Source organism: Brassica napus, chromosome C6 (assembly GCF_020379485.1).
Source record: "Brassica napus cultivar Da-Ae chromosome C6, Da-Ae, whole genome shotgun sequence".
NCBI lineage: Eukaryota > Viridiplantae > Streptophyta > Magnoliopsida > Brassicales > Brassicaceae > Brassica > Brassica napus.
This window is the reverse complement of record NC_063449.1, coordinates 32,355,391-32,379,837: the sequence shown is the minus strand read 5'-3', so window position 1 is coordinate 32,379,837 and position 24,447 is coordinate 32,355,391. Positions and strand designations below refer to the sequence as shown.

The window sequence follows — 24,447 nt, the reverse complement described above, 5'->3', positions numbered from 1 at the left end:
TAAGTGTTAAGAAAATATAAAAATAATTCTATTATGAATATAAAACAAAAAATATAATAATATATTCTTAATTATATAAAATGTGTATATATATATATAAATTATTAATTTTAATGGAACCATATATTTACATAGAATTTTCTTAAAAAAATATTATCTTAATATTTATCGATTTGTGTCATATTTTAAACCGGCTCCCGGCGAAATTTATTAATTTATATAAATTAATTTATCGAGTATTAATTTATAGAATTTCTATACATTTTTATTCCTTAACTACATATGTATTCCTCGAGAACAACCGTCCCTAATTTAAATTGTATCAGAATGTATGGTGATGTCAAAGAGCCATATACAAAAATATTGGCTTTTGATTGGTGACATGCACTTGATTAGAGTTAAGTTAAGAATATAACTTAAAAATATTACCAATCATGAATAACTTTTTCATTTTTGAGTTAGCATTGTTATGTAATATATTTGAGTTACAATTTCGAGTTAATAATCAGTTTAGTAAAATTGATAACTAACGTGTTAACTCAACGTTAACAAAAGTACCATGTGTTAATGTTTGAGTTAGTATCTTTTTTTTGTTTTCTACAAATATTTTGTAATTATGTACGTTCACTTTTATTAATTAGTGAAATATCATTAATAATTTGATATAACTATTTACTTATTATTCGAATATTTTTACAAAATTTCTTAGTTTCCTTTTAATTATTAATTTTTTAATTATTATTTCAAATTATGTTTGGTGATTCAACAATTTTATATACATAAAATGGTTTATATATGTGAGAGCTTAATATATCTAGGGCACTTTGTTCGTAGAAGAATTTTTGATATCTTGCATATTTCCATTGTTTTATCCATTCACCCATGTGTATTTTGATCACATAGATTAGAATTTAGCCATGTTTAGGTTGCATTTTGCATACATGAATCTTTATTAGGTATTGGAATACCACATGGAGTTCTTGGAGACATTTGAGTGCATTTGGAGCTCAAAAGAGGTGATAAAGGTGATCATTGGACGAGCAGTGCATGAGAGCGACCTCACCGGAGCGACACCGTGAAGTCGCTGTGACACCCCTCCAGAGCGACTTGGCCAGAGCGACACCCCGATGTCGCTCGCGTTTTCATTGCTCGGAGGCACGAGAGCGACCTTACCAGAGCGACGCGGAGAAGTCGCTCGCGTTTTCATCGCTCGGAGACACGAGAGCGACGTCTCGCAGCGACCCCTCCAGGTCGCTCCCGAAGCCTGGAGCGACCTCTCGGAGCGACTACTGGAGGTCGCTGCGCATCTTTTGTTTGCTCGACTTCATGTTTACTCAAGGGTCTTTTGGTTATTTTATTATGCACGTTTTTACTTTATAAACCTATGTTTTAAGTATCTTTTGTAAGCCATCAGGGGCATCTTATCTTTGATCTTTGAGAAATCCACCAAAAACCTCTTGAAAATGTTCATCTCTTTGATTCATTTGATCATATGTTATCCTGTTGATTTCTAATCTATTATCTGTATTTCTCTACATGATGAATCTGAAATCCAATATGGGTTTAAGAGGAATCATGAAGAGTAGTGATTAATCCACTCTTGAATTCATGGGTTAGGGAGATTAAGAGTGATTAAGCTAGATCTAGGATGTTATAGTGTATATCCTTCTTATTCCTTGCTAGTAGAGTATTCATAATGCATCTTTTGAATTAACCTCTCAAAAGTTGATCTTTAGGCATTTTCCACCCACAAGGTGTTTGATGAAATGTCTGGGACAACTCTCCTAAGCTTTTAACATACTTTACCAAAGACATTTGTTGTTAAAGGTGTTAAGATAGCCAATAGACTTGTTAGTAATGATTGCTTTCATATTATTCAACCAAAGACATTTGATGTTTGAAATATGTTAGTAAATGAACATTCATCTAAACATAGAGTTTGTTTAAGATTGTGTCTAAGCTTAAGGTTGATATTTTGATTGATCATTTGTCATCCTTAGTTCGAAACTTGATCACCCAAGGTCTAATTCCTATACCCATGAGTTCTCTTTTATCATAACCAAAGAAAGTCACTTCTTTTATTGTTTTATTGTTATGTTATTGCATTATATTATTAGTAGTAGTTTAAAACCATCCAAATTATCGGTTTCACTTAGATTAAGTACGTACTTGCATTCTCGATGCTTTGAAATCCCTTAGAATTGGTTCGACAATCTTTTATACTACATCATTTGTCTTACGAGCCTTGAAAACTCTTAACATCAAATTGGCGCCGTTGCCAAATTCTGAGTAGATTTCAACATTGAGATTTAGTCACTTGCTTGAGACTAACTCATTTTTATTTTCTTTTGTTATTGATTCTCCTTCTTCACCTCCCTTTAACTTTCAGGTGTATGAACTTGAGGAGCAGGGGTCCATCAAACCTAGTTCCAAGAGTTGCGGACATCAGAGCTTTAGAGAGAGAGTGTGCTAGAGCGAGAAGAGAAGAAGAGCAACAGGCTCACTTGCAGAGATTGGATATTGATATGGCAGATCAACCGCAAGGGCCATAACACCCACATCGAGCATCTCGACCCATTGGCACTTATGAACGCCCCAACATTCATGGTCATAGACTGGGAATCCGAGCACCGGCTGTGGCAGCTAACAACTTTGAGATCAAATCAGGACTCCTCAACGTGATCGAGAACAACAAGTATCATGGCTTGGCTTTAAAGGACCCATTTGATCACTTGGACAGGTTCGACAGCTACTGTGGGTTGTCAAAAACCAATGGTGTGTCAGAGGACGCCTTAAAGCTCAAGTTATTCCCTTTCTCTTTGGGGGATAAGGCACGTCAGTGGGAGAAGTCTCTACCCAGCGACTCTATCACCACCTGGGATGACTGCAAGAAAGCATTTTTGGAGAAGTTCTTCTCTACTTCAAGAACTGCTAAGCTGAGAAATGAGATTTCCAGCTTTCAACAGAAGAACTTGGAAGGATTCAGTGAAGCCTGGGAGAGATTCAAGGGCTACCAAGCTCAATGCCCACACCATGGTTTCTCTAAGGAAAACTTGCTGAGCACATTCTACAGAGGTACTCTTCCTAAGTACAGAGCCAGATTAGATACATCTAGCAATGGGTTCTTCTTGGGAAGAACTGAGGAAGATGCAGAGGAGCTGGTTGACAACATGGTAAAGAGTGACGCAGTCTACAGTGGAGACCACGACAGAGGCAGTAGAACAGATGACAAGCAAACGAGGAAGGAGTTAAAGGCTCTACAGGATAAGATAGACATACTCATTGCTGATAAATCCACCCAAGAGCAACTGAACTTTGTTGGTAACCCAAACCAAGAGACACCACCTGTTGTCAATGAGGTTGAGGGTTTGGAAGGTCAAGAAGAGCTGTGTTTCATCAACAACAATAGCAGTTGGTACAAGAAAGAGCCCAACTTTCAGTACAACAACTACCAACAGAAATCCTATCCTAACAACCAACAAAGTGGTTATCAGCCTAGGAACAACCAGCAAGGCAACTATCAGCCTCAGCAAAACCCTCCTCCTGGTTTCTCCAACAAAGGGAACCAGTCTTCTCAACAACAAGCTAATCCTTCTACCTCTACTCCTCAGGAAAGCAGCACTGATGTTCTACTGAAACAGATCTTGGAGTCTCAGACTAGAAGTGAGAAGCAGGTTGGATATGAGTTGAAGAACCTTCACTTCAATATTGATGGAAGTTACAATGAGCTCAACAACAAGTTCATGGCTTTGGAAAACCAGTTTGCTTCCATGACCACTCACCAGAATCGCCAGCAAGGGTCTCTACCTGGAAAATCTGAGCAAAATCCCAAGGAGTATTGCAATGTTGTCCTCTCTACTATTTCTTCAGGGACTGAATTGAGTAACCACAAGAAGGAGGTAGATGAAATTGAAAGCTTGGTGTTTGGAATTGAGATTGAACAGGTTGACCATCTGATTGTAGCAACAGCTGAGGCAAAGATTGTGGAGGAAGCTGACAAAATGGTTGAAGCAAAGATTTTGAAGGGAGATGAACCCAGGGCTGAGAAACCAGTTGCGAAGAGAGCTGACCAGAAGCTGAAAGAGGTCAAGCTGGAGGACACCACTGAGGTTGAGCAGTCACCCTATGACAAGCTCCCATTTCCATAAAGGGTCCTCACCAAAGCTCAGAAGAAGGTGATTTCCAAGTTCAGAAAAGACCTAAGTGATATTGGACTTAAGCTTCCAGCGATTTCAGGTATGCGTGAGGCTCATGTCCAAATGATGCTCATCAAGGACATTGTATACCACCAAGCAGAAGTAGCAGAGCTTCTCAACATCTCAACTTTGAAACTTGATCCACCAGTCACACCAAAGTCTTTCCCTAAACTAGAATCCCAAGGGAAGTTCACATTGTCTTGCTCCCTTGGTAAGCTCACCTTTGATGATGCTTTTGTTGATTCTGGTGCCACTGTGAATGTGATCTCAATGGAGATGGTGAAGAGTCTTGAGATTGAACACATGGAGCCAGATACTTCCTCTCTCACGTTTGGGGATTCCTCTTCTACTACCCTTATTGGTCTCATCAAGGACTTCCCTTTGAAGATTGGATCTTGCACCATCCCTATAGATCTCACTGTCTTGAAGATGGCAACTGAAAAGAGAGTTCCATTGATCCTGGGCACACCATTCCTTACTACTGTGGGTGCTTGCATCGATTTTGCCAACAAGAAGGTCACACTCCTCAATGTGAACAAAGCTGTCTCTTACCCAATTCAGTCTCCACTAGATGTTGAGTATTGTGGAACCATCACTTGTGGAAACCCCTCCATTGAGAAGAACAAGGATGTAGTGGTTGTTAGTAAGAAAGAAAGTTTTGATGGAGAGTCCTCTAAAGAGATATGTGATGAGCACTTGAAAAGTGCTAAAAAGGAGGAGGTGAGTCGAGTCTCAAAGGCTGCTCATGACAAGAAGGCCACAAGGACTCATCAACTCCAAGATGATCCAACCAAGCTTCAAGAGCCTCTCTCTCAGGTCCTCACCATCACTCTTAAAGGTGGGAAGGATCCTCCTTCTCCACTTTCCACTTGAGGTACCACTCCACCACCTTTCCATTGTATATACCAGTTTTTCTTTGCATTTATATCTCTTTTAGGTATCTCTTTCAACTTACTAACACAGAGACTGTGTGAACTAAGTTTGGGGGAGGTACCAAGTATTTGATCATGTTTGCTTTGATGAATTTGCATTGAGTCTTGCACACATACCTTTTTGCATAAAAAAACATATAGATTGCATCACTTGCATTTTTAGGAGAGTCTAGAGCATATAGGTTGCATTCACTTGCATTGGGAGCAATGATTTAAGATGCCTTGTAAAGAACACTATCTCACACTCGAGTAGCTATTGCATCTCTCAAAAAGCCTTGTATGTTTCGAGCCTTGAAAACTCTTCCTAAATCTCATTAGTTGCTGAAACTCAATCTTTGAAGCCAACTACAACCTTATTTGAACTGAACGAACTTAATGCTTCTTGCTCATGGTCCCTTGTGTACTGAGTCATGGATATACACACTTGAGTTGTCACATCCTTTATGCCAATCTTTTTGACAAACTCGAGTGGGACACCACTCCCAAAACCCTTTCCTCCTTTTAAGCTTTCATTTTTGATGAGTGAGACCTTTTTCGGAAAGTCTTACATGTGCATAATGTTGAGAGTATCGGGAAAACAATGCTTGATCTTCATTCTTGCTAGATTAGGCACTCTATTGTCTAGCTATAGGTGGGGGTGAGTATTGTGATTATGATTTGGAAGCATGAAAAGTTCGAAGGAAAAGAATAGACTCTTCGTGTTTAAATGGATAATCTTATTGGAATTAGTAGATAAACATCTAGCTCGAGTTTATGAAAAGTCTTGGTCTCCGAAAAAGAAAAAAAAAAGAAAAAAGAAGAAAAAGAAAGAAAAGAAAGAAAAGGGGGCTAGCAAAGTTGTTAGGAGCTAAGATTGTTTTGAAGTTGAGGAAAATCCTTTATAGATTTCAAAGAAAAAGAGTTTTATGTGCAAAGTGTTCTTGAGTTCTTTTGGTGAGAGATGTGAGTTGGGTTTGACATTGGGAAGTGATTGTGTAACTTGTATGTTTGGGAAAAGGGTAGAACAATGGAGATTGAGCATTGTATGCATAAGTTGGTCCCTTTCTTAGATATATTATGTGCAATGTCAAGGCTACTTGTTTCGAGAGTAAACCACCTTAAAGATCATATATCTTGAACCTCTTGACTCACTTGAATAAAAAGCCTTCCCTTACCCAACCAAATGATTTGGACCAATTGACCATTTGCAAGAATTCACCTGATGTTTTATGCTTAATGAATGTGAGAGTTGGTTGATTTGAATGTGTGGATGCTTGATGATGAGTGTAAGGGCAAAAAGAGTCGAGATAGGCCTAGAGAAGCTAGAGTGTAATAAGAGAGTGTGCTCATGTTGGATTAGATGTTGATTTAAGTGCTAGTTGTGTTTCTTTTAGCTGTGAGCTCCCACCTTCAACCCTCTCTCCCTATGAGTTCTAGAAAGTTCACTTGTGGACAAGTAAAAGAACAAGTTTGGGGGAGTTGATATCTTTCATATTTCCATTGTTTTATCCATTCACCCATGTGCATTTTGATCACGTAGACTATGATTTAGCCATGTTTAGGTTGCATTTGCATACATGAGTCTTTATCAGGTATTGGAGTACCACATGGAGTTCTTGGAGACATTTGGGTGCATTTGGAGCTCAAAAGAGGTGATAAAGGTGATCATTGGACGAGCAGTGCATGGGAGCGACCTCACCGGAGCGACACCGTGAAGTCGTTGTGACACCCCTTCAGAGCAACTTGGCCAGAGCGACACCCCGATGTCGCTCGCGTTTTCATTGCTCGGAGGCACGAGAGTGACCTTACCAGAGCGACGCGGAGAAGTCGCTCGCGTTTTCATCGCTCGGAGACACGAGAGCGACGTCTCGCAGCGACCCCTCCAGGTCGCTCCCGAAGCCTGGAGCGACCTCTCGGAGCGACTATTGGAGGTTGCTGCGCGCCTTTTGTTTGCTCGACTTCATGTTTACTCAATGGCCTTTTTGTCATTTCATTATGCACGTTTTTACTTTCTAAACCTATGTTTTAAGTATCTTTTGTAAGCCATCAGAGGCATCTTTTCTTTGATCTTTGAGAAAACCACCAAAAACCTCTTGAAAAGTTCATCTCTTTGATTCATTTGATCATATGTTATCCTGTTGATTTCTAATCTATTATCTGTATTTCTCTACATGATGAATCTGAAATCCAATATGGGTTTAAGAGGAATCATGCAAAGTAGTGAGTAATCTACTCTTGAATTCATGGGTTAGGGAGATTATGGGTGATTAGGCTAGATCTAGGATGTTATAGTGTAGATCCTTCTTATTCCTTGCTAGTAGAGTATTCATAATACATCTTCTGAGTTGGTCTCTCAAAAGTTGATCTTTAGGCATTTCCCACCCACAAAGTGTTTGATGAAATGCCTGAGACAACTCTCCTAAGCTTTTAACATACTTTACCAAAGACATTTGTTGCTAAAGGTGTTAAGATAGCCAATAGACTTGTTAGTAATGATTGCTTTCATATTATTCAACCAAAGACATTTGATGTTTGAAATATGTTAGTAAATGAACATTCATCTAGACATAGAGTTTGTTTAAGATTGTGTCTAAGGTTAAGGTTGATATTTTGATTGATCACTTGTCATCCTTAGTTCGAAACTTGATCACCCAATGAGTTTTCTTTTATCATAACCAAAGAAAATCACTTCTTTTATTGTTTTATTGTTCTGTTATTGCATTCTATTATTAGTAGTAGTTTAAAACCATCCAAATTATCGGTTGCACTTAGATTAAGTACGTACTTGCATTCTCGGTGCTTTGAAATCTCTTAGAATTGGTTCGACAATCTTTTATACTACATCATTTGTCTTACGAGCCTTGAAAACTCTTAACATCAATTTCCTCTCTCTAGCCTCTCTCTCTAAATCAGATTCGTTTATTATTTTCTTTTTTATTTAATACATACTATAAGTTATACATCAAAATGTTACAAGACAATTATTTTAAGAATAAAAAACTGATATTTTCACAACAAATTTACTATGCACATAATTTTTACTACGAATTACATCAGATTATAATTCTTTTTGTAATTCAACTCTAATACTATGTATCATCGCCAATCGGAGCTATTATCTTAATTTAGATTCAAAATTTTTCTTTATCAATTACTTTTGTTAAAATTTATAATTTTATTGATATTTTAAACATAATTTTATTTACATTTTACAAATTTAGTAGTCATATACATTTCAAGTTAAATTTTAATTTTGCTGGAGCTCTGATGGATTTTGCACTTCAAGATTGCTTCTTCTTTTTTTGGATAATATGATTATTACACATGGTGACACAGAAAAGGGTATGAATATTCACACAAAATATTCATTGTTTTTATGAAAACACCATACCAAAAACCTCAAAAACATTTTTATTTCACCACTAAAAACTCTCCCGTATGTCAATGCTCTCCACCTGAGACCTTTCTGCTTAGATACAGAATATTGTTGTATAGCAGTGTAGGTAAGTTTCTGTTAAAACAAAAAGCAGTATAGGTAAGTATTCATTTATTATTGGTTGGTTAGTTACTTGGTCAAGTGAAATTATACAGCTTTGGATATTGAAATTACTTATATGTGCCTATTTTCTGAATATATATAAAAATTAATAATCATCCTGGCTTAGATTACAAGAATGTCGAAGTTTAAAATTTACAAGAATTTTGAGGATTTCTAAAAGAAAATAGGATATAACAATATGGTTAGTCATGGTAAGAAATGTAGATAATATGATTAAGCATGACATAACTATGAGAAAGTAAACAGGATGCTGCAGCTGTGACCAGAGGATTTGGACAGTTTCGACTTCATCTACTCTCTCATCCTCAGTAAACAGGATGCTGCAGCTGAAGCCGAAACTAAATGATCTAATGAGATGTAACGTAGGTGATGGCAAGACAGCCAGCTTCTGGTACGACTGGTGGACTGACCTTGGACTCCTAATCTCTGTCTTTGGTGCTAGAGGGCCGGGGGATTTACAAATCCCGTTACATTCTACTGTCTCCTCGGCTGCAGCCAATGGTGATTGGATTCTTCCTCCAGCTCGATCTCACGAAGCTGAAACTCTTCAACTGGTTCTCTCAACTATGCAGCCTCCGTCAGACTCGCGCGGGAAGGACGTTTTCCTCTGGCGGAATGGTGATTGGGCTGATTGGTCTTTCTCTAAGAAATTTTCATCTAAAGCAACGTGGAATCTCTTGAGACAAAGATCTCCTGTCGTTCCTTGGTGTAATCTTGTTTGGTTTAAAGAAGCGGTTCCTAGATTCTCTTTTGTATCTTGGATGACAGTGTTAGCAAGGTTGCCTACTAGGGACAGGCTAATCTCATGGGGAATGACGGTCCCGGCAGCATGTACCCTCTGCTCCTCGGGTCTGGAATCTCATGCTCATCTGTTCTTCAACTGTACTTTTTCCTCAGCAGTTTGGTCTCATTTTGCTGGATGGATGTTTTCCACTCCGCCGGTCTCCCCAGACTCTGTTATCACCATCATCGACAGGCCTTACATTGCCTCTTGTCCTGGTGCGGCAACTGTTATTAAGCTTTTGGCGCAGGTCATTGTTTACTGTCTGTGGTGTGAGAGGAACCATCGCATCTTCCGTCAAGTATCATCTACCGAAGCAGCGATCATCTCCAGGGTTGGCCGCTTGATGGGGGATTGTCTCCTTTCGCTGCCGCCGCCTCGTGAGGGATCAGCCTCCTACTTGCTGCTGTTTCTCTCATCTCGCTCCTTGTTCCCGCCTTAGTCACCCTGTCTCTCGGTCTCTCGGTCTTTCGGAGTCTTTCGGATTCTCTGTTTTGTGTTCTGCTTTGTCTTCTGTTTCTTAGTTCTTGTACTGTCTTTTTGTTTTCTGCACTTCTTCTTCTGTTTCCTCCTTGTAATAAGTTGTTCAACAACAACACTGTAATCTCTTTTCAGAAAATGGTAAGCTTAGCATTTTACCAAAAAAAAACTATGAGAAAGTAACATTGTTGGCTAGAAATAAACTAAGATCGATTAGTCAACTATTGAATCAGTTATGAAAAGAAAAGAAAAATATTACTTATGATCTATCGTCAACTCTTGCCTTTTGGTGAAGGGTAGTCGATTCCAAGGTGCAAAAGTAACTTGTCTTGTACGTTACATCAACGAGTAACTATGTTATGCTACAGATTGTTTAATATAATTTATGAATAATGAAATCAGGATTTCAATGGGGATGCTCTAGAGAAGTTTTTTTTTCTTTGACTAAATTTTTTTTTTGCATTATATTAAATATAGGGAAATTGGGCCAGATAACTACAAAATAACATATAATTAAGAATTAACAAAAAAAAACACAACTCTAATATTTATAAAATATATACTATATTACCCCTTCATTAATCGGTTGACAAAAACAAATAATTGTTTTTCTATCACCACTCACCATCATTAATTCTTCCATTACGACTATCGTTTTATCTGTTTCAACCATACTTCTTCACTAACTATCTCTCTTTACCAACCATCTGTATAATCGTTTGTTGCCAACAGAAATTTATAATTAGATGATAGTGATCAAACCGGTAGAGGTAAATGTTGAAATGAATCATGTGGATATGCTTATTGATTAACTATATGATGATTCAAACACATAATAGTGAAGATGAGAGTAAAATTTGAAGAAGATGAACAGTGGTGATGCTTATGCATCATACTATTCTATTCAAAATTTGAATAATATGTATTATTCTATTATAATAATACTTGATATTATGTACTATGTGCATATTTTGATATTTGGATCAGGGTTTAGAGTTTCTTTTAGGGTTTAGTGATTAGTGTTTTGAATTTAGTTTTGGAAGGTTTGGGTTGATGTTGGGGTAAGAACATTACAAAATCAGAACAATATGTACTATACTATTTCGTTTGTTACTATTCTATTTTAATAATACTTCATATTATATACTATTTGCATATTTTGATATTTGGATTAAGGTTTATAGTTTCTTTTAGGGTTTAGTGATTAGTGTTTTGAATTTAGTTTTGGAAGGTTTGGGTTGACCTTTGGGTAAAAAAATTTCAAAATCAGAACAATATGTATTATACTATTTCGTTTGTTAATATTCTATTTTAATAATACTTCATATTATATACTATTTGCATATTTTGATATTTGAGTTAGGGTATATATTTTCCTTTAGGGTTTAGTGACTAGTGTTTTTGGTTTGTGTTGATGTTAGGGTAAACATTACCTCTTTCACTGCAATCATAGATATTTCAAAATTTGAACAAATACTATACTATTTTGTTTATTATGTACTATGTGCATATTTTGATATTTGGACTAGGGTTTATAGTTTCTTTTAGGGTTTAGTTTTGGAAGATTTGGATTGACGTTGGGGTAAGAACGTTTCAAAATCAGAACAATATGTACTATACTATTTCATTTGTTACTGTTCTATTTTAATTATATTTTATACTATATACTATTTGCATGTTTTGATATTTGGATTAGGGTATATTTCCTTTTAGAGTTTAGTGACTAGTGTTTTTGGTTTAATTATGAAAGGTTTGTGTTGATGTTAAGGTAAACATTACGTATTTTCCTTCAATCATAGACATTTCAAAATTTGAACAAATACTATACTATTTTGTTTATTACCATTAGGATGTTTCATTCTAGTTACTTTTTATCACAGCCGACGTTCTTTTATAATTATTATCATCCTTCGGACATCTCAACATCATTTACTTACCGGTTACTTACATAGATGAAAGATACAACCGGAAGAAAATAGAACAAATGCTAAAGAATCTAATTATGTCAAATCAAGTGCTATATTCTTAATTTTGTCTCAAAAATTGGCTACTACACCAATTAGCCCTTAAATGTAACCGCTATGGCAATAAACCATATAGAGAAGTTTGTCAAAGAATCAAGCATTCTACTTGTCACCGTCTTAGACAGTGATCCAAGCAACCACCCATATACTGACAAATTCTTTGTCAGCCTTGCCACTCGGTAAAAGTTTTTAACATCATTCTTTATTGTTTTGACAGTTTCTTCTATGATCTTCTGGTTTTGATGGGCTGTAACATTTTGAAAATTTAGGTAATGATGTTCGTTAACTTCACCGGAGAGAGTTGAATCTCTAAAAGCAAAGTACCGTGAAGTTGCCACATCATATAAAGGACAAGGTCTTTTCTTCCTTGTTGGTGATGCTGAGAGCGGCCAACACACTTTGCAGGTTACTATTTCATTTTGCATCTCCCAATCATTTTCTTCTGCTGCGAGTTTACACATCCCTAAGCAGAGTTTTTCCTTTTGTGTATATCGGTCTTTGACAGTACTTTGGACTTGGAGAGACCCAAGTTCCCCTCATAATCATCCTGACTCCGGATAACAAGAAGTACTTGGAAAGTAGGGGTTGGTACAAATTGAATATCCAGGTTTTTGAAGGTGTTCGTGATCCGATTTGTTTCGTCTGAACAATTAATTATCCGATAAGATTCAATCTGTAGCCATCTGGATATTTGGTGTTTCATATATCCAGAGATTTAACTGGATATCTGATTCGATCCATACAAATAAAATAAATAAAAAAATCCAAAATAATATAAAATAATAATATTTTTTACAAAAAAATTATTTACTTTTAAAAGTTCTGATAACTACTATAATATATTTAATAAATAAAATATTTTAAAATTTATATAAAAAATAATATTTATATAAGTTATATATAAAAATATTTAAATATATGTATATATATGCATATAACGGATCTGATCGAATATTCGTTCTTAAAAATATTAATATTTTTTATTTGATTCATTTCATATGAATATTACATATTAGTATTTGTTTTGCTCTGTAGAGTTATGAATACCTGGATTTTTCGGTTTGAATAGAAACAAATAACGAATTGAATAAAAAAATTTATGGATATTTTGCTCGCCCTACTAGAAAGCAAACGTTATGGTTGACCAGATTGAGTCATGGATGAAAGACTTCAGGGTTTCATTCTTGTAAGTATCATGTAAAAGAGTTACGTAAAATAAAATATAAACTAAGCAAAGAACATGTTTCCTTCAAGAAGGGAAAGTTGCCGCCCATAAAAAAATCTCAGCCTATTCCAGCTGAGAACAACAAACCAGTGAAGGTTGTTGTAGCTGAGAGCCTTGACGATATAGTCTATAAGTCTGGAAAGAATGGTGAGCAACATTTGAAAACTTTTAATAATACTTATTTTGATCTTCTTACAAAACAAAAACTGATAAAGACATCAATTTATCCACCAGTCTTGATTGAGTTCTATGCACCGTCGTGTGGACATTGCCAGGTTTCCCCGATATTGGACGAAGTGGCTTTAAAGTTGCAAAACGACCCAAGTGTGATCATAGCAAAATTAGTAAGCCTCTATTTTTTTTTTGTGCTGCTCACTGCTGCATGTCAAATCACTTTTTGATAATATCATACTAAATAATGGTCTTAACCACACGATTGCATGTGGGGTGTACAGGACGCAACGGAAAATGATATCCCAAGTGAACCCTTTGACGGGAAAGGCTTCCCTCCCGACCATTTACTAGAGATCAGCGAGTGGAAACGTTGTAGAGTACGAAGGAGACAGGACAAAGGAAGACTTTATAAGCTTCATTGAGAAGAAGCAACAAATTCACATGGTGACGAGACCACTAGTACTAAGATTGAGGAAGCAAAGAGGACTGAGGAATCGGCCGCTAAGGACGAGTTAGTGGAAGCTTTATTATTCTTCTCCCAATCCATCAGAGTTTTTTCTTTATAATAATAATTTAAAATGTTACATTTTTTTCTTTTTGAAAATTATATACGTCAGTTGCAACTTTGAACCGAAATCATATAATGATGTCAGAGACGATCGCGATATATAACACTATCATTATAAAGTTTCCTAAAGTTTGCACCAATTCTTCATAAATTTAAATAAAGTAAAATGATCAATCATGATCGATCATTTATAACTTAAAGTGGTAGCCTGATTCACGTGTTTTCGTGGACGAGCTAATACGTGAATGATTAGAAGAATACTTTATGATCACCATTACCCCCATAACATATAATTCCTCCTAACATTATTATCCAAAAATACTATATGATCACCATTCACCCGTAACATATAATGATCCTTATTACATATAAAACTAGGGATTAACTCGGGCTACGTCCGGGATTTTTATTTTTTCTAATTTAAGTTGTTAAATTATTTATATTTAGGTTATGATATATATTTATATAAATGTTAAGATGCATGTCATAATTAAAATTTATTTTTAAATTTTAACACGTTAAATTAACATATTTTTTACTTTTTAAATATTTTTTGTAATTTTGTTGGCTATCTAGTTATCATATTTAGCAAAATTATCTGTTGAGTGTTGGAATAAATGTTTTAGATATTTAATTAAACTGCAGAGTATTTTCGGATCGACCACATGCTCAACAATCGATCGATCCGTAAAAAGATGGTTGATCTCTTTGGCCAGGTAAGTACAATTTTAGAAAAAATATCTTTGATTTTCAAATATTAAGTATATAACTATTCTTTTGAATATTGTTTTTTTGAATTGTATTTTTTTATTAAATTATTGTATTATAATGGTTATGTAAATATTTTTGTGATGTTTGAATTTTTGCTGTTAGTATACTTAACCTAGATGATATTGATGTTTAACAATTTATTTTGTCTGGAAATAGAAAATAATGATATATCAAAACGTATCTAATACTTGTTAAATGATAGTATAATGTAAATTACATCCATTATTTGAAAATAACCATTTGTTGTTTTTATTTTTTTTTTAAATCAGAAATTATTTTTATTTAAAAACATTATTCATATATAATATAATAGTTTAAGTTTGGAAGATTTATCTATATATATAAATTATGTATATTTTTAAAAAAATAATTTAAGATATTATATATTGAGTAACTGAATAAAAGCTGAATTTCTTATCTTGAAAATGAAATATTTATATTTTTTTCTTCATGTTATACTCACCAATCCAGCATTGATATTTATAACTCAGTATATTTTTAAAAAAACTTAGTTTGAAGTAAGAAACGAATTTAATAAATTAAATTCATCACCTATAATGTTCTGTAAACTATATTTGAAAACTCTCTAAAATTATATTTTAAGCATAATATTACTATTATTTAATTTAAGTTATTTTAAGCATAATATATACTAAACCAACTTAAATTATATTTACAATAGGACCATCCTAAACCGGTTAATAAACCAAAAACAATACTAAACCAACATGAACCAATACCTGATTCGGCGAGGAAAGAAGTGTTTCGGGATAAACGCTTGAATGGTTATTAAATGTAATGGTTTGATCATGAAAGAGTTAGTATGAATATTAACAATAAAGTCATGGATTAGATTAATTTAAATTTGTAAGAATACCTTTGAGTCTATGAAAAGCAATTCAATTTTCATGAATAAGTTTGGCTTTTGGAAGTTGCGGATTTTCCAACAATGAATCTACCTAACAAAAAGTTCGTTGTTATAAAAAATCTCATTCAAGGTCATTAAAGGTTTTTGGGACGGCAAGAGTTGATGGTGAAACCATTTTTTTGCTCGAGTGCTTTGAAGTTTTCCTTGGAAGTGTGAGGTTGATGTTGATGGAATAATGAATTTTATAGGGACTTTCTTGATGTAAAAATATACATTTTTTTTGTTTAATGTGGTATTTCCATTTTTATATAATTTACTACCATTTTAAGATAGATGTACATTTTAAGATAGATGTTTACATCTTAATGTACTTTTTCCATTTTTTAAATGTTTATTTCCATTTCTTATATTTTTTTTTACTTAATATCTATATTTTATATTTTAAAATAGATATTTAAATCTTAATGTATTTTTTCCATTTTTTTAAATTGTGTATTTGCCTACTAGGTGTTTCCTGCACTATGTGCAGGAAATTATTTTTAAAATCTAACTTATATTTAAAAATAAAATTTATTAAATATTATAGATTTTACTATTTTCTTACTAATATTTAATATAGATTTGATATATATTAAATCAATTTGTATAAAACTAATAAAAATGATACAAAATTGTATAATTATCAAAAATTTAGCCTAAACAATATTTATAAAATTTGTAGATATATAAGAAACTAATGATCTTACGATTAGGTATTTAATTTTTTTTTTAAATTGTAGAAATTTTTGAAAGCTTTGGTAATACAAATTGTATAATTATACAAAGGTAATAATATTTCAAAATTTGAAATGTTATATATGAATATATTTATTTTATAGATGATGTATGAGCTATTACCATATTTAAAAAAAGTTTACCAAAATGAAATATTAATATTAAATGTAATATATGAATTATTACCATATTCTAATAAGTTTGCCAAAAATATAAATCAACATTATATAAAATTATCCATGTCATATTTTTTCGGAAGTCATGTCATCAATTTCAGTAGCCATGTCATATTTGTTTTATGAAATTGATTTGCAAAATCACTTCGCAAATATAGTCTAGGGAATATTATATATTTTACATTTTAAGATAGATGTTTAATGCTTAATGAACTTTTTCCATTTTTTTAAAAAAAAATCGTGTATTTACTTATTATTATATATATAATTCATATATTATATATTTACATTATTTACTTATTATTTATTTTCCTGTATATGTATTTCCATTTCTTGTACTTTTTATTTACTTAATATCTCTATTTTTACATTTTAAGATAGATGTTTAAATCTTATTGTACATTTTCCATTTTCTTTAAATTGTATATTTCCATTTGTTATACTTTCTATTTACGTGATATCTATATTTTAAATTTTAAGATATATTTTTAAATCTTAATGTAATTTTCCATTTTTAAATTGCGTATTTACTTATATTATATGTTTACTTATTATTTATTTTTCTTTATATTGTGTATTTCTATTTCTTATACTTTCTATTTACTAATAATTTTATATTTTAAGATAGATTTACATTTTAAGATAGATGTTTAAATACTAATGTAATTTTTCCTTTTTTTTTAAATTGTGTATTTCCTTTTCTTATACTTTCTATTTGCGTAATATCTATATTTTACATTTTAAGAGAGATGTTTAAATATTAATATACTTTTTTCATTGTTTTTAAGTTATGTATTTCTTTTTCTTATACTTTCTATTTACTTAATATCTATGTTTTACATTTTTAGATAGATGTTTAATATTAAATGTACTCTTTCCATATTTTAAAAATTGTGCATTTACTTATTTTTGTATATATAATTCATATATTTATATATTTATAATATTTACTTATTATTTATTTTTCTATATCTTGGGTATTTCTTTTTCTTTACTTTATATTTAGTTAATATCTATATTTTATATTTTAAGATAGATGTTTGAATCTTAATGTTTTTTTTCATTTTTAATGTAAAACGGCAATGTTTAATAGAATAACTTGGATAAATAGTCAAATAGTTATTTTTATGTTTTTTTTATAAAATGGTAATGTTACATTATGGAGATAAACTATTTTTTTAGTGAAAAAAAGTAATCTTACATATGTTTAATGTAGTTTTTCTATTTTTTTTATGTTGTATGTTTACATATTATTGTTATTTTTAAATGTAAAATGGTAATCTTACATATGTTTAATGTAGTATTTCCATTTTTATGTTGTATATTTACATATTATTTATTATTTTCGAAATTATATATAATGTTTTTTTTACAAAATAGTAATGTTACATTATGGAGATAAGCCGTCTTTTTTTAGTGAAAAATAGTAATCTTACATATGTTTAATGTAGTTTTTCCATTTTTCATGTTGTATGTTTACGTACTATTTTTTTAAAATAAAAATGTAAAATGGTAATCTTACGTATGTTTAATGTAGTATTTCCATTTTCTTATGTTGTATGTTTACATATGTTTATTATTTTCAAAATTATATATAATGTTTTTTGTTTTTTTTTTATAAAACGGTAATGTTACATTATGGAGATAAGCCGTCTTTTTTTTTAAGTGAAAAATGGTAATTTTACATATGTTTAACGTAGTTTTTCTATTTTTTATGCTGTATGTTTACATATTATTTATAATTTTTGAAAATTAGTAATATTAAAATGTAAAACTATATTTTATGTCACGTGTCAGCTTTCGGGAGAAGTTTTTTTTGCTGATGTGGACGCTCTATTATGGAGCCTCAAAAGGTTCTTTTTATTAGTATAGACTAGGAGTTAACCCGTGCTACGCGCGAGACTATTTTGATTTTCAAATGTTGACTATATAGTTTTTTTTTACATTGTATTACGAAGAACAACAAAATTCTGAATTGTTTGTTTGTGTGAATATATATTTCTTTAGAAAAAAACTGAAAACTATACATTTTTGAGATAGATGTTTAATATAGTTTTTCATTTCTTATATTTTATATTTACTTATTATTTAGTTTTTCGTAGGACAACTCTCTCAATTTTTTTTTAAAGTTTTTGTCACAAAAAAAAACATTGAATAAGTAATATGACCAAATTAGCCACTTTTTATTTTGAAAATTTTCATTTTAATTTTCTTTTTAATTTGAAATCATATCCTCAAAACCCCATCCTTAATTCTAAACCCTAAATCTAGATTAGTTAACCCTATAGTATAAATGTATTTTTACTCTTTAATAAAATTTCTTTTGGTCATTATTCTTATTAAGGCTATTTTGTGACAAAAACTTAAACTGACCATCTTAAGGAATTTTTATATATTGTATATTTATTTTTTCTAATTTTCTTGCTTTTATATCAAACGGTAAAATTACAATAGATATTTAATGTAATATTTATATGTCTTATATTGTATATTTGCTTATTATTTATTTAACTATACATTTTCCATTTAACTATACATTTTTGAGATAGATGTATGATTTTTTTTATATTGTATATTTACTTACTATTTATCTTTTATTGTTTTGTATATTTACTTTTTCTAAATTTTTTGCTTTTATATCAATGATAATATTATGATATATATTTAATGTAATATTTTTATTTTTATATACTATATTTACTAATTATTTATTTTTTCTTATATTTTTACTTATTATAATATGTAACATTTCTATATCTTATATTGCATATTTACTTACTATTTATTTTTTCAATGATTGTATATATATTTACTTATAAAAGTATTTGTAAATAATAAAAATGTAAAAAATACATTTTTCAGATAGATGTTTGATGTTAATTTTTATTTCTTATATTGTATATATTATTTTTTTTATATTGTATATTTACTTTTTTTATTCTAATGTTATGATAGATGCTTAATGTAATATTTTTATTTCTTATACTTAATTATTGTTTTTAAAATAAATATACTTAATTATTATTTATTTTACTATACATTTTCAGATTGATTTTTAATTTAGTTTTTTCAGTTATAATATTGTATATTTACTTATTGTGTATTTTTCCTTATATTGTATATTTATTAATTCTAATATTACAATAGATTTTTCAGTTAAATTGTATATTTACTTATTATTCATTTTACTAAACATTTTTTTCAGAGAGATGTTTAATTTAGTTTTTTAATTTCTTAATTGTATTTTACCTATTGTTTATTTTTTTTTATATTGTATATTTATTTATTTTAATTTTCTCTTTTTTATACCAAATAATAGTATTATGATAGAGGTTTATTGTGATATTTATATTTCTTATATTGTACGTTTCTTTTACATATATTGTATGCTTGTTTTACTTATATTGTAGATTTACTTATAAAATATTTGGAAATTATAAAAATGTAAAACTATACATTTTTCAGATAGATGTTTAATGTAGTGTTTTTTTTCTTATATTGTATATTTACTTATCTAATTGTTTTTCTTTTATATCAAATTGTAATATTACGATAGATGTTTAAAGTAATATTTATATTTCTTATATTATATATTTACTTATTATTTATTTTATAATATATTTTTCAGATAGATGCTTAATGTATTTTCTGTATTTCTTATATTGTATATTTACTTATTTTTTTTTATGTTTTATTTTACTTATTGTAATATTATAATAAATGTTTTAGTGTAATATTTTTGTATTGTATTTCCTTATTATTTATTTAATTATACATTTTCATATATATGTTTTAATTTACTTTTTCATTTTATATAGTGTATATTTATTTTTGCTAAAACTTTATTCTGAACTATATACTGTCTTTCAGTCTTATATACAGTTAATTAATCTCTTCAAGATTTTGTATGACGCTGCAGAGATACGACGTAAAAAAAAAATAGGTTTAGTTGCAACTTCAAACCTAAATCATGATGAATTGATGATGTCAATGGCAAGAGCAATATACAACAAACGGTAGATATTTTTTTTTTTTATAATCCAGGGGTTTTCCGCTTTGCGGATCATTCCCCTGGATCCGGTCAGGCAGCGGTCCACTTCACTCGGGAGAACTTTACCTGATGCGCCTCGGATCATAGACCCGGGCCAGGATGATGCGACCATGGCTGAGCCAGATGATTCTTCAACAAAAGACAAACCAGGATGGATTAATGGTGAAGATACTGATCTAAAACCAGCTGATGAGACTGAGGACGAGCTGGAACCAGCTGAAGAGAGTATGCTTGAGCTGAAACCAGCTGAAGTGATAGTAGATGAGCTAGATGAGCTGAGTGAGCTAAGTGATACTAGCTTGGAGCTGAATGAGCTAAGTGACACTGAAGATGGAGCTGGTTTAGTTGCTGGGCGAAATGAGCATTTTTCAGCCCAAAGAAAAATTCATAACAAATTCAATTTGGGTCGGTTTTACACCAAATTCGACCAGACCTTTCCTCAGTCCATTTCAAGCCCATTCTCATCAAGAATGCCAAGAGGGAGTCAGCAAGGAAGTCTTGGTCGTGCATGGGAAAAAGAATTCAACAAAAATCATTAATTTCGGTCTTTAGTCAAAGTCTTCATTTCTAGTTTCCATGTCTTGTTTTTAGCACATTCTTCTTTGGATTTCTACATCTTGTAATCTTATATATAGGGCCTAAGAGCCACGAAATAAGAGAAGCTTTTTCCCCTTTTATTTGAGTTTATCTATTTGTTCTTTGTAGAACACTTCTTTGTTTCTTGGTGAGGTTATCTCCGAGTAAACAGCCTCTAATTCGTTGGACCTGTGCGTCATATCAGGCAACGTTTAGAAATCCTTCTTTTGGTGGACTTGTGAGTCATATCAAGCACCAACTGAAGTCTGGTAGTATCATTGGGCCATCCGCAACCCATTGTGTCACCGTTCAATCCATCAGTTCTCCCTTTTGGCGAGTTCATATCCCTTTAGTCCGGTCGAGTGATCCTTCCCTATTTTAGGGCGTATCAAGTGGTATCAGAGCCACTCAACCGGTACTATCTATCCATCTTTCTCATCTTTCATTTCTAAACACTTCTTCTTCATCTTTCTATCTCAGATCCGGGCCAACCTTACCTATCGCCATTCTTCTATAAAAAAAAAAAAAAAAGAGAAAAGAAAGAAAAAAAAAAAAAAGATCTATCAAAAAAAAAAGAGAAAAGAAAAAAAAAAGTTTGATTTATTTGGCTAGGTGGTGGAAGAGAAATCCTGCTGGCTGAGGAGAAATCCAGCCTTGGAGTGGTTAATACGGATTTCAAAACAATTCTCTTTATCTTTCTATCTTGGTTCATCTCTTGCTTGCTTGGAGAAATCCATTGGGTTATTTGATTTGTTCTCTTAGAACTTTGAGAGGAGACTCTTGAGTGACCATAAAATCTGAGAGAAACACTTGTGTGGGTGAGATCAAACACTTGAGAGTGTGAGGATATTATTTTATCTGTTAACCTTTTGTGTTGAGAACTTTCAGGTTAAGATGTTTGAAGCTGATCAAAGAAGGCTTTTCAGTCAGTTTGAAGTCTGGGAGTTTTGTGACAACCTTGTGGAGGGTGTGGTAAAAGCCCTCAAGGACGTCAGCAAGATCCAAAAGAAGAGCACAACCACACGTGCATCTGTAGCTAAGCCTTCCTTATTCATCAATGAAAAACCCAAAGGTAAATCTGAAAACAACCTTGAAGATCAAAAAGTTTTCAGATTCTTTACCAATTTTTGATGAGTATGATGAAGAGATGATTGAAAGTTTGATCATTTGTGAGGATGAATGTGATCTTCCATCTCCAAAATCTGATTTTATGTTTGATGATGAAGAGACTAATGGACTAACCTGTTTTGAACCGGAGCATCCGAGTAGTCTTGTTCTATTTTCACAGGATTTTAAGGAAGAACCATTCGACTACTCACATCAAGGACTGCTTCTTGGCACCAGGAGACCCATGAACGATGATCTAGGTCCCATATTTGATGAGGAAGGCGAACCTGGTCCAACCTTTGAAGCGGAAGCACCAAGCATAACATCCATCATCATGGAGAACCAACTTTGCTTTGATCCCGGCACAACTCCTACGCCTTTGACCACATACATTCAAGAGCATTGTGAGAAACTTGATTTGATTAATTTTCTGCCTGATCTGTTTGATAAAGTCAGTTCCAATGACATAAAACTTTCTGGTCTTGATCATCTTGAAAAGTCATCTGAGCTTGATTTGCAACAACTAGTTTTCTGCTCTAGAAAATCGTTTGATTCATTTGTCTTCAAAGAAAATAGCTTTAGTCTGAGATCTTATGGACATGAACTGATCACTGGAATTTTGTTTGCATCCTCATATGCTTTGGAAGATTTTATGGTTAGCACATTGCTGGAACAGAATTCACATAAAGCTGAAACAGATTTTTGTGGTGATTCTGTTTTGAAACCAGTCCATTCTTATTCTGAATCTGATCTTGAACTAAAACTTTTGTGTTCTGAATCTGATCAAGTTAGGCACGTTTTAGAAATGTTCTATGGTAGTTCATGTCTCGAAAACATTCTGATTTACAACACCTTCTTTGATAAACATGCTGAGCCTTGGATAAGAAATTCTCAATTTGAACTTAATCTTTTGTGTTCTAAATATGAGAAACTTGCGCATGATTTGAATTTGTTCTTTAGGAACTGTGCTATCATGTGCCCTGACACCATTCTGGTGTACAAGACTTACTTTGATAGGCTTCATGATGATCTGAAACGTGTGCTACATGTTCTAGGGAAAGAAACTTTGGTTTATGATCCGAACAAGTACTTGTCTTGTACATATGATCCTGGTATTTTAATGTTTGTTTTGAGTGTCCAGGATAAACATGATCAGTCTCCAAGAGGTGTCAGGAACAGAAGCAGAGATCGTGCTTATCAGTTTAAGACTTGGAGATGCATGTACTCGAGGAAACCAACTTCAAAACTCCAAGGAAGTTTCTTTCCAAAATTTTCCTTCACTAAATTTTACATGATTTTTAAATTCTTTTTGTCTGATTCATTTCCTTTTGATACAGGTAAAATGGATTTGAGGTCAAATCCTTTTCAAGAGGGAGGGAATGATGCGCCTCGGATCATAGACCCGGGCCAGGATGATGCGACCATGGCTGAGCCAGATGATTCTTCAACAAAAGACAAACCAGGATGGATTAATGGTGAAGATACTGATCTAAAACCAGCTAATGAGACTGAGGACGAGCTGGAACCAGCTGAAGAGAGTATGCTTGAGCTGAAACCAGCTGAAGTGATAGTAGATGAGCTAGATGAGCTGAGTGAGCTAAGTGATACTAGCTTGGAGCTGAATGAGCTAAGTGACACTGAAGATGGAGCTGGTTTAGTTGCTGGGCGAAATGAGCATTTTTCAGCCCAAAGAAAAATTCATAACAAATTCAATTTGGGTCGGTTTTACACCAAATTCGACCAGACCTTTCCTCAGTCCATTTCAAGCCCATTCTCATCAAGAATGCCAAGAGGGAGTCAGCAAGGAAGTCTTGGTCGTGCATGGGAAAAAGAATTCAAAAAAATCATTAATTTCGGTCTTTAGTCAAAGTCTTCATTTCTAGTTTCCATGTCTTGTTTTTAGCACATTCTTCTTTGGATTTCTACATCTTGTAATCTTATATATAGGGCCTAAGAGCCACGAAATAAGAGAAGCTTTTTCCCCTTTTATTTGAGTTTATCTATTTGTTCTTTGTAGAACACTTCTTTGTTTCTTGGTGAGGTTATCTCCGAGTAAACAGCCTCTAATTCGTTGGACCTGTGCGTCATATCAGGCAACGTTTAGAAATCCTTCTTTTGGTGGACTTGTGAGTCATATCAAGCACCAACTGAAGTCTGGTAGTATCATTGGGCCATCCGCAACCCATTGTGTCACCGTTCAATCCAT

The 24,447-nt window shown here is 32.5% G+C and overlaps 1 protein-coding gene and 1 non-coding gene across 2 annotated transcripts; one reads left to right on the top strand and one right to left on the bottom strand.

The window, feature by feature from the left end:
* Window positions 1–2,933: 2,933 nt before the first annotated feature.
* LOC125589321 lies at window positions 2,934–3,040 on the bottom strand. The gene has a single exon (XR_007325509.1). It is a non-coding gene; the product is annotated as a small nucleolar RNA R71 (small nucleolar RNA).
* A 5,943-nt stretch (window positions 3,041–8,983) lies between these two features.
* Window positions 8,984–9,889, top strand: LOC125588482. The gene has a single exon (XM_048759848.1). The coding sequence runs from the start codon at window positions 8,984–8,986 to the stop codon at window positions 9,887–9,889; it is 906 nt and encodes a 301-aa protein (XP_048615805.1).
* The last annotated feature ends 14,558 nt before the right edge of the window (window positions 9,890–24,447 follow it).